This window comes from Protopterus annectens, chromosome 2.part1 (genome assembly GCF_019279795.1).
Source record: "Protopterus annectens isolate FY-2018-M chromosome 2.part1, PAN1.0, whole genome shotgun sequence".
In the NCBI taxonomy this organism is placed as follows: Eukaryota; Metazoa; Chordata; order Ceratodontiformes; family Protopteridae; genus Protopterus; species Protopterus annectens.
The window spans coordinates 907,692,217-907,712,313 of record NC_056729.1 but is presented as its reverse complement, the minus strand read 5'-3'; the positions used below and the strand labels follow the sequence as shown (position 1 = coordinate 907,712,313).

Sequence of the window (20,097 nt, the reverse complement as noted above, 5' to 3'; positions counted from 1 at the left end):
GTATGGACAACGATGTCAATGTTTTGGGTCACCCCGGTGACATTAACCCTGATAGCAGAAGCTGTTTACGTGATTCTACTACAACCGACGCTATTTCAGGGAACTTGGTTAATTCATTACTTGGAGGTTTAAATCTTGGTAATCCAACACAGCGGTCTCGACAAGACACTCACCGTCCTCAGGGAAGTGAAGGTAATAATGACTATGCTCCTTTCTCTGTATGGCTTAAAAATGTTTTCCATTTCCAAATGAAGCTGGTGTTGGCGACAGTAGTACTAATGCTGTTTCAAATAAAAACAGAAACTCTGAAGGCATTAGTAACAAATTAAAAACATTTGATGCATGCCTGGTTAAACTTAAGAAGCTGCAACTTGAGATTTCTTATTTCCGAGAATGTCTTTCTCGGAAAATTGTTCCAAAGGGTTTAAGGCATGCTCCATACCCTACTGGTTTAGAAGCCGGTTCAGCTTTTCACATTGAATTGGTTAGTTTGTTTGATCGCCAAGGACTGGAACTTATTGAAATAATAGTCAAACACTACACATTATGGGTGGAAGACCTTTCTTTGCATGTAACTGAACTGGACAAATCGATCCAGTCTGATTTAGAGTTCAGTAGGTACAAATTTGAGTATGGGCGTGTCTTCTCCAGTATCAATGAGTATATGCTGAAATTACAATCAAACAAACTTAAAAAACTTGATAGAGACTGTAAAGCATATAAGCAAGGTGTAGCCTACCCTCACCCTCCACCAGAGCAGGTATGGAGAAAAGGAATTTTTCCTTCTAACCAAGCAAATCCATCCAACCATGAACAGAATGGGCCTGCTACACACAGACGCAGTCCTGCTGAAAGGAACCCCATTAGTGATAATATAGAAAACAACAAAACTCACCGCCCTTTTGAACTGGAGACTAATGTTGGCGAGTTGAGGGAGCTCCCTTGGAGTGAGAGGTTACAGAGTGGCCAGCACAATTACAATTCAACTAAACAACATCAAAATTTTCAGCAGGGCCCCTATATGGGGGCCAGACCCAAATTAAAGAACTTTCAGCAACCCCAATCAAGAGGAAAATGGAAAGACAACAGGCAAAAAAAACAAGAACTAATACCATCAGCCTGTCTTAATCAGGTAGTCCTTCCTAGAGTGGACATTGTGTCTGATCCAGCACCGAGTGATGTTGAAATTCACAATACACCATCTTTTGATGAACAGAGCTTTGGTAGCACTGAGTATCTACTAGTACCACAACAAGTAGAAATTGTTTCAAATAAGGCTGGGGACTTTATATTATATAATTTCAGTACTACTAAATTTGACACTGTCATGGTAGAATTTTTGTCCAAAGGTTTGACATTTGTACCATCTAAACCATTAAACATTGTGGACACCATTCTTGACATCAAACTATACACTAGGAAACTTAATTTTAATTTAATGATGGGTAATGGTTTGACAACAATGGAACACAATAGGTTATATATCTCTAGTACTTATAATCCGCCATTGCATCCAGTACTTCAGTTGTTTGAGAAATGTTGTGAGCTAGATATTAGACATGCTAGCACAATTGGCACTACACGAAATAATGCCTTCAATACAAATAAGACAGAGCATGACTATTTGCAGTTTTTTAAATCACAGAACCTCCGCTTTTGTACACCAGACAAGGGAGGAGGGTTAGTCGTGTTCAGCACATTGGACTATCAGCAGCGTATGGATGAGTTACTTAAAACTGACGCATATGCTGCTAGTTCAAGATCAGAAGTTAACACAGCATACAAGCTCATTAAGGATTGTATTGAGGAGTTATATATTGAGTGTAGGATTGACCAGAAGACATACAATTACTTGACAATGTCGTTCCCCAGATACCCATGTATTTTCGGTATTCCGAAAATACACGTGTATAGAGAACCCTCCGTTGAGACCATTGGTTGACAGCAGAGGGTCACCAACTTATTCTTGTGCAAAATTTGTGGATACTATATTACAGAAATTTATAGTCAAGGAGTCTCAAATATGTAAAGATTCTTGGACATTTCTTGAAAAAATAAAATCTGTAGAATGTAACCCCCAGTTCAACTTTCTAACGACAGATGTGAGGGATTTGTATACCTGTATACCACACGATATAGCACTTGAATGGGTGGCGCTCATGTTAAAGAAACAGAATGCAACCAATAGGGAAATCCACCTCGTCAATGAACTTAGTGAACTAGTGCTCTCTAACAACTACTTCATGTTCCAGAACGAGTTTTTCTTACAGAAAGTGGGGGTGGCAATGGGGTCACCTTGTGGAGGGAGTATAGCCAACTTGGTAATGGCATACTGGGAATCTGAGTTTATTTTTAACAACAATGAGTTCCTCAACAGGTTCATTTTCTGTACCAGATTCCTGAATGACATAGTCATTTTGTTTAATGGGAATGAGGACGTGAGTAAATTGGTACTACAATACATCAATAGTACCACAAATTTTTTGCAATTCACATCCATGTTTGAAATGGATAACATAGCTTACCTTGACGTACTTTTAAGTAAGAACTACACTATGAATTGTTTCACTGCTAAGATATTCAGGAAAAAGACATACTCCAACACCTTTCTTCATTATACAAGTAGTCATCCTTTCCATCAAAAAAAGTCTGTCGTCAAAGGCCAACTGGTAAGAGCAGCCAGGATGGTCAGTCTAGACGACGACTTTTTTGATGAGTGTGCATTACTCAAGAGTATGCTTTTACATCGAGGTTATCCTGAACCTCTTTTGGACAGTTTAATACAAGAAGTAACAGAGAAGAGAAGTGACAACATTTATAGACCCCTATTACCTGTCAAAAATATTCTGACTTTACAACATTCGGATAGTAGGACCGAGGTCGACTGTGTAAGTACCTTCGAACTTGTAGGACAGGACGTGATTCACACTAATACTAAAAACACAGCAAATTTTATAACTACCTTTAGTGAAGGTAGTAATGTTTGTATAACATTTTAGAGAAAAATTGGGAATTGTTTAAAATGTACCCCCTTGTTTTCGAAAAGTTGGGTGAAAGCCCAAAGGTGGTTTTTAGGAAAGGGAAGAACCTCAAAGCGTCCTTGGAAAGCTATAATACACCTTTAGTACGTAATCCAGGGATGTCTAAGTGTCAGAACTGTAACTATTGTAGATACGTGGAGGAAACAAACTGCTTCCACATTAATGGTAGGTCTTAAATTGAAACATAAACTTAATTGTAATTCCACCTTTGTTATCCACTTAGCTAAATATACATTCTGTCCAGCCTTCTACACAGGAAAAACTGAAAGGAGACTCAGGGACAGAATGTAGGAATACTTATATGCAATAAAGAAATGTAAATTTGACAACGCTCTAGCTAAACATATTTTTGGTTATAATAACCATAACTTTAACTTTGTTGCTATAGATCAAGCCAATTTTGACTGTAGAGGTGGACCGAGACCCCTCAAACTTGAATAATTAGAATTGGTTTGGCAAGTGAGGTTAAATGCATACAGCCACCCTGGACTTAACGATACTTGTTCTATCACTAGTGTACTCAAATTGAATAGCCTAAAGAGGTGACTGGGGTGACACTTTTGCACTAGCCAGTTTATTTCAATGAGTCTAAATTAATGACTATTCAATGAAATTGAACTATTAAGGCCTTTAATTATATGGGTGGTTATACCTTAGAGAAACATGAGCACTCGAGGGTTGTAATATTTGTGTTTTTGTTTGAATTTCATTACTTATTTATTTAACTAATTTTTTATTCACACTTTTTCTCCATGTCTTGAGATAAATCAGTCACTGTCATTTTAAATAGAATGAATGGGATGCTTACTTGACCACATGATAATGATGTTTTAATTGTTTAGGTTTTAAATACAAGGATAGTTGTTATTAATGTTAACTGCTTCTGAGGAAGTCAGCAGACTTAGCTGACGAAAAGCGCTTAAAGAAGATTAAACGTACTATTTGAAGAAGACTAAACGTGTTATTTTGACTGCTACGTCTGTCTTTGCCTCTGCACTTGTTTTTTGTTTTTTACTAGTTATTCGCCTTGGTGTTTTGTATCCTGTGACCTGTCATCTCAGTGACCATCAGACCTTGATCTTCATGCACAAAAGACATGGCTACAGCAGAACAGCTTCTTTTGAGAAGTGCCTGTTAAGTATACTTTGCTGACAGTGTCCTCCTTGAGCCAGTCCTCAAGTTCAAGGAATGAAACTGCAGCCTAAACTGTATGCCATTAAACTGCTTTATTATCTCAATGAACAGATATGACTCCCAAAGACTACTTTCCACCCTTTTGTCAAATATCAGCAATGTCCCTTTTCCTCCACTACATATTTATACTAAGTAGCAGGGTTCCTGTACTTCTGGGCAAAGCACTAACAGCAGCTGTCAAAGAACAGGCACTACAACCCATTCTAAGCTGTTCTACAAACATATCTACTTCTTGTTTATTTGTTCTACTACATTTTGTGTATTCATACTATTATAAAACAGTATATGATCTATAAATGTAGCACTTTTCAGAACCAGTTATGAAAATACTGGACACATAAGTGTAATAGCCTTCATGAGAGGACATTTTACAAACAAGCCACTATATCATTAATTGTTTATCACTTTTCCTGGTCATCTAACATTTATCCATAATCTAAATCATGTTCTTGGGCATTAGCCTGTGACACCACTGCATATTTTGTTACCCTTTGATAAGCAGAGCTGAAGGAAAATGTAACATTCCGAAAGACCGTGCAACCTGCTAACACTTTACCTATTTCCTGTCACCCAGTCAAAGAAATCCATTGCATTTGTATGGCATAATCATCACACATTAACATATTTTCTTGTGCTGACCATGCAGTTCCTTAAAAAACTAATACTAGTAGCAGAATAAGAAAGTTTAGCTGTATAAATAAAATTCTGTGAAAAGTGTTTAAAATTTACCTAATAAGTTATTAAAATAATATCTATTAGTACTGTTGATACAGACTTGGTCGACCATAACATATCTACTAATGCAGACTAGCCTTAGCATGATTCTTCACTCCTTAACCATTTTCCTTTCTTTCCATAATTTTCCAGACTCCAATTACTTTAAGTAAAAAACATTAGCACACCAACGGAATGTAGGAGAGATATGACCAAGTCTGTAACACTGGATTGCAAGTTTCCTGACACATATAACAAAGTGATAATCAACCACGGTTCAATATTTTTTACAATTTTATTCTGAAGTATAAACTTTTTTGAAACACTTTACATAAATTACCTCCTCTGAGACTATAATCCGATGAACAGTAAATTGGAATTCATATAAAAATCCATAAACAACTTGTCTCACATCATTTACAAAAAGTAGTACTTCTTTTGTTTTATTAGTGGCAAGGATTCGTCTTGCCATATTTGTTTCTCAAGGCAAATGATTATAGCATTGCAAAACCCACAGATAGGTTCTCATTATAGCATGAGAAGCTTGTGCCTCTGTCCTCTCATAAAGCAGCACATTAAAAGCATTTTCCTATAAACAGTAATTTTGTTTCACTTTTCAAAATGAACAGAGATATATACCACTTCCAAAGCAAAGGAATGTCTTCCTATTAGGAAGTGTCAATAGTTCAGTAGCTGAGAAATACTATTGATTTGTTCTTTGTACTTTTTAAATACAGTGCATCAAAGGAAAATAATTCCAAATATATTAGCCTCATACAAAACAGCTAGGCTTTTTAACTTTTTTTTCAGTTCAGCTGAGTGCAGTGATATGCATATGTAAACAATTTTTAAAGCAGATCACCTTAAAAGGTCATTTATTTGAAAAGAAAGTTTTTGCCTTTGACAGTTTTTCTTTGTTGGTGCTTCTTTTGTTGAACCCATTCAGACTGCTGCAGAAAAATCTCAGCATATGTATGATTAGGCCCAAATGGTACCTAAACAAAGTACAGGGACATTTAGCTTGGCCCTCCACTTAGGAAGGAGATGTTTGTACAGTACTATTTGGCAGCCTGTCAGTGGCTGCAGTGTTACCTTTTCCCTATTTCTGTTTGTCGAAGAAATTGAATGTTGTTAGCACTGTCTGCTAACTCAGGATATTGCTCTACAGAGAGTACATAGTACCCATCATAGCCTTGCACTTTTCCAGCACTTAAAAGCTGCCTCTTTTCTCCTTCTGTCCACAACTTGCTACTTTCTTCACCATCTCTTACCCGTTGTGCCTCTCTTGCCCAGGCACTAGAAAGAGCCCGCTGCCTGGCCTGCTCCAGTATGCGGGCCCTCTCCTCATCGAGTGTCATACCGTATCGCACATGGAGAGCCAGAGCACCGTACTGTACTTCAATGTCTGCAAACCTGCGAGTTCTCCCATTCACCACAGTAGTCGACTGAGAAACTGTAACATTAATACCATTTTCAAGTGCTTTACGCCCACTTGTCAGTCTCAAGGTAGCAAGGTCACTTTCCGGCGAAGTAGTTTTGATGAAATAGTGAGTGTCTTTTCCTTCGATAGTGAAGTGCAGATTCTCTAGGTAATACGCATTATTCAGAACGGCTGCTACTTTTATGCAGTCTTCATTAGCAATGTTGAGTACATTGGTGACCACTTTGCCTTGATTGACAGCAAGCATAACTCCTTTTCCAATGAGGGATTTTACTGTCGCAAACCAAAGCCATGTTTTCTCCCAGTTGTATTTCTGCCTGCTGACTTGAACTTTTGGCATCTTTCCCAGGGATAAAAAGGCTTTCACTTCTCGAGCCACTTCTTGCTGTACTCCAGAAATTGGCTGACAAAAAAAAAAAAAAAAATTAGAAGAAATGATCTGAATAATTTATTTTAACATTTAACATTACCTGCAGGTCTCATAGAAGCTTGCTTTAAAAAAAAAAAAACAGACACTGATTTAAATATGAAAATACACAACACCTGTCAAATATTTGTTTGACTAAAATGTTATCTTATACTTTAAACTGTATACACACACACACATACATATATATATATATATATATATATATATATATATATATATATATACATATATATATATATCTATACATATACATATACATACATACACCTTTCCCATAAGTCTTCTATCTCATTTCACACTCTGAAAGAATATAATTCTCTCTTATTGGTTACACATATTTTATACATCTTCAGAACACATACATAATTAAAGTCAACTGTGGTTCTTACTCTCTAACATCACTGAACCCTAACCAGGCTAACTTGGTATTCCATGGAATATAATAATTTGGAGGTACTGGAGGCCCTGCTGGGCACATCTAGTAAACAATAGAAACTGCTAATTTACAGTACAGCAATGCACAAATTAACTCATTCGCATCTACAGTGTCTTACCATAACTCCTTATGGTGACATATTGTTTTGGAACTGACTTCCTTCAAGTCACTTGACAACTGATGCCAGCCAGTATGTAAGATGGTGATTTGTAAAGACCAAAATGACACTAAAATTAGTGTCTGCAATACATTGCAGTGACTTTGTAAACCATTTTTGTCACTTATTGCACATATTTTCATATTTACATTAATAATTTATAACTGTGTAAGTAAAGTGTTACTGAATGGCAATGTGAAATGACAAGGTATGAGACAAAAATGTACCACAATTTTTAATGTGGAGAACAACACTGGAATTATTTCTGTTTGGTTGTTTAGCATTATGAAAACAAGGGAAATATGTCTGTTTTTTTAATTAAGATAGCCAAATCCAAGTGACTTACAATCTATTTTGCAAGGTGTCAGCACTGTCAGGTGAAAGCTTAGACAATGCTGAAGAAAGCCATCATTACCACTTGCCCTGAACACTGAATAACTTGAGAGACAAAGTGTTGTTTACAATGTTCATTTTTGTAAAAATAATAATAATAAGAAAATCAAGCAGACAGTGAGGATTTGCTTGCCATTACGTTGCTGGTACAATGCGTCAAGGTTATGTGGTTTCCAAGACATGAAAATGTATATGTGCTAATCTCTTTTTTGACAACCCCCCCCCCCCCCCCATTGCCTTCAATCATCAGCCCTCACTTTAGTCAATCAGCTCATGCAGGTGCCATGATTGAAATACCCATTCAGTCGATTCAAAGACTTTTATGTATTTTCATCCCATCCCTAATCATATGCACCTGAAGGGACATGCAGTGGGTTGAACAGAGAGGACATCCCTCACTTCTGTAGGGGAAGGGCCCTAAGCAGGCTTGCTCGCCCTATGCTGCAAGAGTATTTTCCCCAGGCTCCAGTGTGCACATTGTGCCCATGGGTGTGTGCAAACTTCTGCCAACCCCAGAACAGGTAAGCAGGGCTTATTCATCCCATCTGTACCAAGGAGCCTTATTTATAACAATCAGTAAAAAAAGAATGTATGGATTTCTAAAAGTTATATTGTATCATTCTAAAGAACCATGTAACTGAAAAATTCTGCCTTTTGTACTTTTTAAGTACCATCTACTGTTCAGCAGATATTTACATTTGTTTAGCTTTTGTTTTTAAACTTGATTTAAAAAACAAATACATGTTAGGGTAAGTAAGAATTTATACTGACTGCTACTGCTAAAGGTGTGACTTTGCAAATCCGCTGAGTGTGAATACAGTAACTTTCTGTTTTCAAGAACAGAATTTGATATATTCAATTAACTCTCAGATTGTCATAATTCACTGACATCTTGCGCTCTTAACTAGCCCAAACGTCATTTACTGAAACATGTATTTCTGCAGTGTAACCATCAATTTTGCAATAGCAAGCTCCTAACAAATTTTAAACAGGAGACAAATATATGCAACATCAGTACACCCATACTACATACCTGTAGCATTGTCTTGTTTTCATTTTTCTATAAAGATTAACTATTTGCTGGCTATTCCAAGTTTAACAGTGATTTTGAGAATTGTTCCACCCCACAATCACTGAAAATGTATGGAGGTGTAGCATTAATACATTCTCTTTACTAGATGTGGGGCTCAATCAGATCTGCATTTGCATTGTGTGAAGTCTGCATATACTTTGCATTTCTGCATGGGTCTCTGCAGGCATCTCTAATTCCTCCTACTGCCTAAAATAAACAGATTGATAGGAGTACACAAAACTGTCCACGCTTACATCCTTTACCTTCAGCCATTATTGTTGCAAAATAAAACAAAAAAATCTGCAAGAATTAGTCATCAGTGAATTATGACAATAATTTTATTGGAATTTCATTCCAATTAAACCACTTTCACTGAAACTACTACCATCAAATTGATTATAATTAAAGAAGTCATAGAAACACTTTAAAAAGTTTTTTCAAGGCCTTTGTCCCTGCACCCCCTTATCTAATGCTAATACCATGGGCAAAATCACCATAGAAAATTAACAAACACTTTACACATAAATCCATCCTCACAGCACACGTGCAGCATTCTGATGCAATAAAATTAGTTAAAACTTAAAATGAAACATAAATGACACATATTTACGCATCAGTTTCTGCAAAGCAAATAAAAAAATCAAAAGAAACCTTACACCCTGTGTCACTCAGACTGAAAATTAACCCCTATATAGTACTCTCTTAAAAAATCACAAACCTGCATAAATTCAGTTTAATGGGATCCTAACATTTCTTTATTGCTAGACAAGGGCTCCATGAATAGGGACTCACTGAATGTATGTACGTCACCTGCTCAATTGTATTATTTCATATAATTCACTGCTGTATAATTATTGGCATTGTTACCCAACTCTATGACAAAAATTATCTTTCTGCTTGTGATAAACATTCTGCAAAATCTGAACTAAGACACCTAGATGTACTACTCTAACAGTTAACTCCACTTAACGTACATGCCACTCAAGGCCCCTTTCACATTGGATAATATACTTTAGTGAGAGGCTGGGAACCAAACTTTTAATATGATAAAACACTTAAACAAAGGTCTATAAAAATGAGTGCATGGTACAAATAAGCTGGTCTTATTCCAGACAATGTATCTTGATATGCAGCATCTATGAATCAACCACTATTCTCTGAAACATCTGCAATGCCAAAGCTGATGCCAGAGAGCAGAGTACACTAATGCTAATATGTGTCACAATCCTGAAAACCATCATAGAAAACGTTTCTAATTATCTGAATTTTTTTCACTTTTTATTTTGTAATGCTCCTTTACATTATGGAACAGTGGAACAGTAGGAATCCATACCAATAAAAAGCAAGCAAAAAAAAAAAAAAGAAAAAAAACTGCGTAAGTGTGCAGCAGGACAAAGATGTTTAAATATGTTTATATGTGGGTGGGTAGGTGGTGTGTGTGTGTGTGTGTGTGTGTGTGTGTGTGTGTGTGTACCTTTCTTGCTCTCTCTCTTTTTCTGTGTATACAAAAACATACATGCATCGATGTACTCACACACACACACACACACACACACACACAATTTCAACATATAGAAATATAGATACCTTCATATTGAGTTTGCATGGTGTTGCATCAACAACATATACCTTTTAATGCAGTGCAAGCTACAGTAATGAATATTGTCATTTGTTAAAGTGATATGACACTTAGAGTACATATCATAGCCAAAGTAAGATACTACTGCGTAAGGAAACTAGTCAGATCTTGTGCACAACAGGAGGTAACTCTGCCATTTAATTATATGCTAAAAGAAAGCAAAAGTAAAGAATGCATATTTTTGTTGCAGGATTGCTTTTTTTTATGCATATAATTTGAGGTTCGTAAAATACATTTGTACAAATGAAATTTTTCATCTGGGGATTGGGAATAGATTACTATTAATTTAGAGCTGCAGTTCATTCTATTTATGTCTTATAAACGCTCTTTTCTACTTAAATATAATACTGAAAATTCTGAAACTGATAACATCATATATTTTGTAAATATACAAAGCAATGCCTTTTGGCTTTTCCTGTTAGGGTTCGCCTCACCGGATCACTGGTCCGCAGATTGATTGGCAGTGGGGTTTTTATGGTGTCGAGTTGCCAGCCCGGCACCCAACCTTCACAGAAGGCACACACATGCACCTACTACATGTCTTTAAACTCACTCGACCATAGGGAGGACATGTAGACTCTGCATAGAAGGTGCTCCAGCCGAGTGAACCGAAGAACCTCTTACTGTGAGGTGACAACACTAACCACTGCACCACGGCGGCTGACACATATTTTGTAAACATACAAGGCCCTATATTTAAACTGTTTATTTCCATTATATGGTAAACAGTCTCAAACTGAGCCATCTGCAATACATAGACCAAAGTGGCATTTACAGTAACATATTAGCAAAGTTTTCCACCAGTGATAACACAAGTGCATATTTCTGTCAGCAGAAAAAAAACAAGAAACAGTATATTGTTTTATAAAGGTATGGTGATCACTTCTGCTTTTACAAATATCTGTTGTCTTTTTGTAAGTCTGAACCACATATGTCTTACCGGTACATCGTCCCACTGTTGACTCTTCATCAGCTCATATGACGGCACATTTATATCAAACTTAGGAATAGGGAAACCAGGTATCGAATTATGTAGATGGAATCCAAATGTTACAAGCCAACTGTTAACATCTAGAAATAAAAAATATATATTTCATTAAAATGTACACAATATGGATTAACTGCATGGGAAATGGAGAATAAAATAACATACTGATGTCAAGGGATGCATTTATATATCTTTTAAGGTTTCAGTTAAGATCGCTGCATGCAGAAAGTACAGTTGTGTACACTTAACATAAATGTAGATGTTTTAGTGTATTCACTGTTGCAGTCATTACAATTGGGTTATCCTGCTGGGAGGCTACCCTCAGTTGGCCTGAATTCCAAAGTCTTGGTCCGGCATCGGTTGCTGTCGCCTCTTCCCTAATGTCAGTGTGCCAGGGGTATAAAAGATGCAGCTGATGCCATTTTCTTCAGTTTTTCTTGCCCCAGATGTCAGGAGACCCCCAAAAAGGTAGGCCAAAAATATGTCAATAAAACATGTATGCACCAAAGTATATATTTTGCCTTCATCTACAAGCAAATACACCAAATAGGTTGTATAGAATAGAGAAGGACAGATAAGTTCCAGCAAAGAAATGGGGGATGGCGGGTGGGTAACCTGGACTGCAACAGTGAATACACTCGAACATCTACATTTATGGTAAGTGTACACAACTGTACTATGTTCTTCATGTTTCACTGTTGCAGTCATTACAATTGGGTTGAATCCCAAAGCTAAGGTTGGGAGGCTGGAGCAAAATAACATTAGGGTCGGCTATTAGGCCCTGCAGAACTGAAGTGGCAAAGCCTGACCTGGATTTAGAGTAGAGTGGTGATAGTGCTTTGTGAAGGTGTGCACTGAATTCCAAGTAGCAGCCTCTAAAATGTCTTTGGTTGGTACTCCCCTGAGGAAGGCTGCTGAAGTGGCTGCTGCTCTGGTTGAATGTGGCCTAATGCCTTTAGGTACTGGCTTGCCATGCTGAGAATAGCAGACACGAATGCAGTGGCCTATCCACTTTGAAATAGTCGGCTTTGAGATAGTCTTTCCTTGTGATCCTGCAGCATATGCCACTAGTAATTGCTCTGTCTTTCTGAAAGCTTTGGTTCTGTTCAAGTAGAAGCGTAGCTGTCTGTGTATGTCCAAAGAATGCAGAATTCTCGCCCCTTTATTCTGTGGGTTTGGATAAAAGGTAGGCAGATGAATAGTTTGGTTAAGGGCCACACTGGACACTACCTTAGGCATAAATAGGTTCATAGGTTGGTACTGGGCTATCTGCCCAAAGGCATATATTAGCCCAGCCACATTGTGTGGTATTCACCTCCCCTTTAGTAGTTCCCTAAACCCTTGAACTAGCAGCCAGTACCCTTGGCCCCTATCTAGTAGTGCTGTTGGTGTGATCCCCGGTGTGAACTTTCTGTTACCCATCCACTCATCAAGGTTCCTCTTGAAGAATGACAGTGAGGGGCTCTGTCTTATGTAGATCGGGACCCTGTTCCATAATAAGGGAAGTCTCTGCAAAGGGAATCTATCCCTCCAGCATGTTCTATTCTTTGTTGTGTTGAGGTTTATATCCCTAGAGTGTGTAGCTCGAGTAGATTTGGTTTTGCTAAGATGGAGCATGTTCAACAATTCTGGGTTGGACATGGCTCTGTACGTTAGACAGAGATCGCCACTGAGAAGGCAGCATGCAACAGAGAACAGTTTTAGCTTTTTCAATTGTGCTGCATAGGGCAACTGTTTGAGGCCAGTAATCCTCTTAGTTAGGTACCTCTGTGGTCTCTCCAGCTGCTGGAGATGTCTAGCCAGTTACATTCCAATTGGTGCATTGTTCTCAATAATGGGTCTGATGAGGGAAGAGTAGAGGGGCATCATTACATCTTTAAATCTTGATGCGAACCCTTTCTTGATCAGATGGGTCACATAGAAGAATTTTCTAACCACTTTGGCAACATGGTTATCAAAGGAAAGCTGACTATCTACTTGGGTCCCTAGATCCCTTATTTCTTCTTCAGATTCCAGGGGATTACCTCCTATGTTGTAGTTTGCGGGTACTCTGTTTTTTCCAAAGGGGATTACTACGCATTTTTTTGCATTTAGCTTGAGACCATGACTTTGATACCATGCATCAGTCACCATGCATCAGTCTCATTTAGGCCCTTCTGGAGGATCTCCATGTCGGCCGGAGACTCTATTATAGCACCCAGTTTGCAGTCGTCCGCAAACTTAGTCAGCCACAGCCCTTCCGTGCTTGCCTGTACTTCTGAGAAGTATACGCCAAACAGGAGGGGCTCCAGGACAGATCCCTGAGGCACACCGCTCGTTACTGGTATGGATTCGGACATAGATCCCGCTACTCTTACTTTATGGGATCTATCTGAGAGCCAGTTTGTGATCCATCTTCCATCTAAATGTCGGGTTTGTCCTCAGAGAAACCCTGTCTGGATAAAAAATGATAAAAGGTTCCACAACCATGAGTGCCTGTAGCTCTGAGACTCATCTTGCAGAAGTTATTGCTAGAAGCAGAGCTGTTTTCCAAGATAAAAATTTTATATCAGCTGTAGCGGCTGGCTCGAAAGGAGGCAGGGTGAGTTTTTTCAAGACTTAATTGAGGTCCCATGCAGGTATTGGTGATCTCCTTGGAGGCCTTACATTTTTGGCCCCTCTGAGGTACTGCCTTAACAAAGGATGAGAAAAGATTGGTGGCTCTGTATTGTAATGAGCCGAAATGGCAGAGGCATGAATTTTTATAGATGAAAAAGTTAGGCCTTTGTCCAGCATCTCAGTCAAGTATTGCAAAATCTGAGGAATGTTTGGTACAGCTGTGTCAATTCCTTGTGCCTGGTTCCAAGCACAGAATCTCTTCCATTTTCCAGCATATGATTTTCTAGTACTAGGCCTCCTGGCCTCCAAAATGACATCCATCACCGCTTTAGTGAGAGGTGTGTTTTGTATGACTACATTATCCACCATGCTGCCAGATTTAAGGTCTTGAGTTGGCTGTGCAGGATCTGATTGTTCTGCTGGGACAGTAGATGAGGTACTTGAGGTAAGGTCCAGGCTGGGCATTGAGACAAGTTCCTTAGGATTGGATACCAGTACTGGCGTGGCCAGTCTGGGACAATCAGTTTCATTTTTGGCTTCTCCTGTCTGACCTTTAGGAGTATTTTGGGGTGGAGAGGCAGAGGAGGAAAGGCATATACTGTTAAGTTTTTCCAGCTGAAAGATAGGGCATCCACTTTCCATGCTTGTCTGCGATAAATCCTTGTGCAGAATCTCTTTAGTTGGCAGTTGTGAGGTGAGGCAAATAGATCTATGTCCGGGCATCCCCATTTCCTTGTTATCATGCTGAAGATTTGTCGATCCAATTTCCACTCGTGGGGATCCATGAGGTTTCTGCTTAGTTCGTCTGCCAGAGTATTTATATTTCCTGGCAGGAATTGTGCCTGCAGACGTACTTGGTAAGTCAATGCTGTTTCCCGCAAAGTCATGGCTAGTCTGCAAAGGGGGTAGGAATGAGTGCCACCCTGCTTGTTTATGTACCACATGACTGTGGTATTGTCTATCTTTATCAGCAGTTGGCCCGGATGAAGTAGGTCCTTGAAGGCTGTCAGGGCATTTTGAACAGCTAGCATCTCTTTTTGATTGATATGTAGATGCATTTGGTTTGTGGGCCATGTGCCTTGAATACATCTTCCTGCTATGTGGGCTCCCCAGGCATAATCCGATGCATCCGTTGTTAATGTCTGTGTGGCTGGGGGTAGAGTGAATGGCTGTCCCTTGTTCTGGTGACAGGCCTTCGCCCACCATCAAAACTCCTGTTGCAGGCAGGGAATTAGAGTAACTATTGTTTCCAGGCTGTGGCAATGTTGAATCCAAACACTTTTTAGGTAACATTGAAGTTTCCTCATATGCAGTCTTGCATATGGAATTAGTAGAATGCAGGATGCCATGAAGCCCAAAGCCTGCAGAATTTTTCTTGAAGGTGACTGGGCCTTTGTTGCCAACAGTTTGAAATAGGTAGTCAGTTGTCTTCGTTTGTCTGGCATGAGATAAGCCATCTGGGCAGTTGTATTTAAGCTTGCACCCAGGAATATTATCTCTTGAGAGGGTACTAGTTTTGATTTCTGTTCATTGACTGTGTACCCTAGGCATGATGGTAATCTCTTTACAAACGCCAGATGCTGTAGTAGAATGTCCTTGTTCTCTTCTTGAATGAGGCAGTCGTCCAAGTAAGGATATATTTGTATTTCTCTTTGTCTGCAGTATGCAATTACTAGTGCAAAGCACTTTGTGAAGACCCTGGGCGCAGTAGTTAAGCCAAAGGGCAGTGCAGAGAATTGGTAGTGCATTGAGCCAGCTTTGAATCTGAGTTATCTTCTGCATGTTTGTCTGACTGGGACATGCAGGTATGCCTCTTTTAGATCTAAAGTCACAAGCCAAGCCTTCTTGCCCAACATGGGCAGAAGCTGCTGTAGAGTCAACATTTTGAATTTTGGAATATCCAGATATGTGTTTAGAATAGATAGGTCCAGTACTGGTCTCCAGGCTTTGTCCTTTCTGGGTACCAAGAACAGTCTTGAATAGAATCCTTGTCCCTGCTCTTGCTCTGGTACTTGTTGAATGGCACTCATGTCCATGAGGGATGAAACTTGTTTTTGTGCCTCTGCCCATTGATTGTGTGGCAGGTCTGGCATACCTTTTGGCCTTGGCAGGGTGTGAAAGTGGAACCTGTAGCCTTGTGATACTATATTTAGAACCCATTTGTCCTGGGTGATCATGTGCCAATTTTGTGAAAAAAGTGCTAGTTTTCCCCCCCAAAGGGGCTGCCAAAAGATAAGTGCTTGGAGCTGGAAGGGGAAAGTCATTAAGACTGTTTCCTGTATGGCTGTGATTTTTCCTCTCCGCTCTTGGAGGTAGAAGCACCCTGTTGTTTAGGCCTGTATGAGCCCTGGGGCTGTGATCTGCCTCTGGGGCGTCTGTATCTGCCGCTTTGTGGCCTATCGGACACTGGAAAGGACTAATTCTTTGCAGGCCAGTTCCTGCTAAATCTGGGAGGCTGTACCTGCAATAAATCTTTGACTGTTTGCATAGATTTAGCTTTGTCCTCCATTTTCTTCAACACCTCTTCTGCTTTAACACTAAACAGAGTATCATGCTGTAATAGAGCATCTAATAGTTTTGCTTTAACACGATCAGGTAAATTCTGTTCTTTTAACCAAGCATGCCTCCTAATGACAAAACCTGTAACAGCAGCCCTGCAGGAGGCCTCTAGAGAATCAAAACCACATTGCAAAGTATGCTTTCCAACTTGTTCAGCTGCATGCAATAAATCCTGCATTTCCTTGTTGCCTGCACATTCTGAATTTGTTGCCATTTTCTGTTTAAGCAGTGACATCAGACATTGCTGATATTTAAGCATATGGAATTGGCAATTTAAGGCTCTTAAAGCCAAGGTTGCAGAAGTATAAATCTTTTTACCCGATCTGTCTAGGGCCCTAGAATCCCTATCAGAGGGGATACGTTTTTTTGCAGTAGAAGCCTTGACCCCTTTGGGACCCTGAGAGATGGTTTCTGGATCATCAGCAGGGTTTTTATAAAGAAATTTATGTGAATCAGGAACCCTGTAGTATCTGTCTGGCTTAACAGGAGCTGGCGGTACAGACTCTGGAGATAGAATGGATTCTGAAAATAGATCATCTACAATGTCTAAAACAGGTGAGATAGCAAGGGGCCTGTGTTGAGGCAATAAAAGGAAGTATTGGAGCCTTTTCTTGGATTCTGAGTAATCCTGGCTCTCCCAGTGGAAATGCTCCCAAATGGTATGCAGTGTCTCCCCAAAAGAATAATCCTCAGGAGGGGAGGCTGAAGGGATAGATTCTTCAGCATCAGAGTCCTCATAGGGAGGAAGAGAATATTCCTGTTCAGATGAGGAATCAGAGGAAATGGAAACCTGGTCTGAAGATTCGTATTCTACCTCTTGCCTAGGCCTCTTATCAGAAGGGGGATGGGAACCCCTGATCAAACTAATAAGGTCTTCGGCCATTTTAAACATCTGTTTCTTAGGCATGGAGGCCTGTCCTGGAGAATGCTGTACTCGTTTCTTTGTCTTTAGAGTTGCTTTAGTCTTTGCCTTTGAAGCTGAAGTAGGTTTCACATATAACTGTGTAGGTCTGAAAACACCCTCAGAAGCCGATGCCTGCTCAGCGGCTCCAGACCCATCTGAGGGAATAGTTTCCGAGTGTCCAATACCTTGAGTTTCCAGCGGCCTCGTCGGCTCCACCTGGGAGTCGGAAGCGGCCTGTGGCTTTGAGGTAGCGGGCATCAGGGGCTGCGAAAGCACCTCACTGAGAACCGCCGAACCGGCAACAGGCCTAGCAGAAGCCTCGTCGTCGGTTTTGGATCTTGGATGCCTGTCCTTTTCTTTTTCCTTGAGCTTTTTATAAACTCCAGTAGTCAATTGTTCCGATGGCATCATGTAATTAAATCTTCTGCCAAAGTAATGGAATGCAAAATCATACAGACGCTTAATAGTGCATTGGTTAAATCTAGCACAAAACCGACAACTAACAATGTTATGGTCAGGGCCTAGGCAAGGAATACAGTAAGAATGAAAATCCTTATGAGGTATTTGCTTCCCACAAGAAATACAATTATTAACTTTTTCTGACATCGGTCTGGAGCAAGAAAAAAGTTTCCACAACGGGGTACTTAGCTTTAATGAAGACTTCGGATCTGAATTTCGAATTTGAAAAACTCAGGAGTCGGCCGACCGGCACTTGCGAACTGCTTTTGCTTCAGGCACTACGTGGCAAGAAAGACTGAAGAAAATGGTGTCGGCTGCATCTTTTATACCCCTGGTGCACTGACGTCAGGGAAGATGCGACAGCAACCGACGCCGGACCTAGACTTTGGAATTCAGGCCGACTGAGGGTAGCCTGCCAGCAGGATAACCCAATTGTAATGACTGCAACAGTGAAACACGAAGAACATCAGAGTTGACAAGACATAAACTATGGGGCAAAGCCCTACACACTGATTATGCATTGCACTGCTTCCCAGAAAAACAAAGAATGAATTGTTTTTCTTTCTCTCACCAATCTAATTTAGAAAAAGCTTTATTTTCTAAATACTTCTAACTGAAATTGTTTTGACTTTCTACAACAAAATGTAAAATAAAAGCAAACATCTCCCAACAAAAACCTGCTACTAAGAAAAATCCACTTTTCCTTGCACAATTTTCATTTTATATAGAAAATTCACAAATCATTATGGCACAAAGGCCCAACGACACAGAGAAAATATAACATTCACCTATACCATTAAAGCAATTGTCTTTAACCAGCATGACAGGGTGTCAGGCAGAGGGGTACATTGCGTATATGAAGTCCAAATACCTGCTCTTGTGAGGAATATATTAGTATCTCATTATCACAGAGTACAAGGACCATTTAAGCCTTCCCAGCAGCCACCTTCAAGGGACACCTCCTCCTTCCAAAAGGGAAAAACAAGAGTGGCCTGAGGGAAGAATTAAAGGATGCTCACCCTACTGTCAAGATTATTCTTAAAGTTAACTAGGTTATCACTCTGCTTAATGTGGAATTCATGACTATACAGCTAACATTATTTCTCCAGTGGACATAATCTTCAAACAATATGACTAACATCCATGCTCAGTAAACAATGTAATAAGATTTTTTTTTCCACGGGGCTCTTCTGTGGGAGGGGGGGGGGGACTCTCACCCACCAAGTTATATATACCAAAGCCACAGTTTTACAACAGTGAAAAAAAATGAAAAGTCCATTGTTTATTAAAAGTGATATTCAGCTATACATCACTCAAGGTGTTGTCTATTGTATAAATTATGGTTGAACACTTCTCATGTTTCCCAAACATGTACAGGTAATTTACTGCACAAATCAATAAGCTTTGTGAAAATAATCTATCCTGTTAGTGGATTCTGTTTATTTTCTCACAGTGTTTTAGATCACAGAACATAGTTTCAAGCCTGTCTTAGTAGTTAAAGGTAATCAGGAACCACTGGGGTTTTTCTAGTTGTATAACGTCTGAAAAGATATATGTAAAAGGCATGTTATATGCTATAATAGGTCTTAGAAGGGCTGAGTATATAGGAAGGATAACTTCTTTAGACGTAGATAATCTGCCTCTGAATGTTAGTTGGGTCTGATAGGATTTCCTATGATGGTCAAAGGATAGGGAGTGGTCAACAAAGGTACCAAGATCTCTAATGGCTGAATCAACCTGGAGAGGGGTGTCATCTATTAAATAGGCACAAGAAAGGTTGCATTTGCCAAATGTGACAACACTTACTTTTTTTGCATTTAATTTGAGGTCATTATTCTCACAACAAATGATTTGTATAGTCTGTTCTTTTCTGCATTGTCACAGTATTGGTAGCTGACCTAACTACAACTCCATGTTTATAGTCATCAGCAGAATCATTTAGCCAAATATTTGGATTTGTAGTTTGAAAATGGGGGAAACAGATACTGATCAAGAGCAGTTTCAGTACACAAGCCCTGAGGGACATCACTAGTGACCATCTTTCTTTCAAATTTAACTGCATTTATTCCGGC

At 39.3% G+C, this 20,097-nt stretch overlaps 1 protein-coding gene across 11 annotated transcripts in view; it reads right to left on the bottom strand.

The window, feature by feature from the left end:
- Positions 1-5,230: 5,230 nt before the first annotated feature.
- Positions 5,231-20,097, bottom strand: part of TENM3 (teneurin transmembrane protein 3) — a 3,803,041-nt gene continuing 3,788,174 nt past the window's right edge. For all 11 annotated transcript variants that reach the window (XM_044062527.1, XM_044062530.1, XM_044062531.1 and 8 more), the window contains 2 exons: positions 11,458-11,588; positions 5,231-6,793 (listed from right to left, as the gene is read on the bottom strand). In XM_044062527.1, coding sequence (XP_043918462.1) covers positions 6,038-6,793; positions 11,458-11,588 — 887 coding nt within the window. In that variant the 3' untranslated portion in view covers positions 5,231-6,037. The remainder of the gene's footprint in view (positions 6,794-11,457; positions 11,589-20,097) is intronic.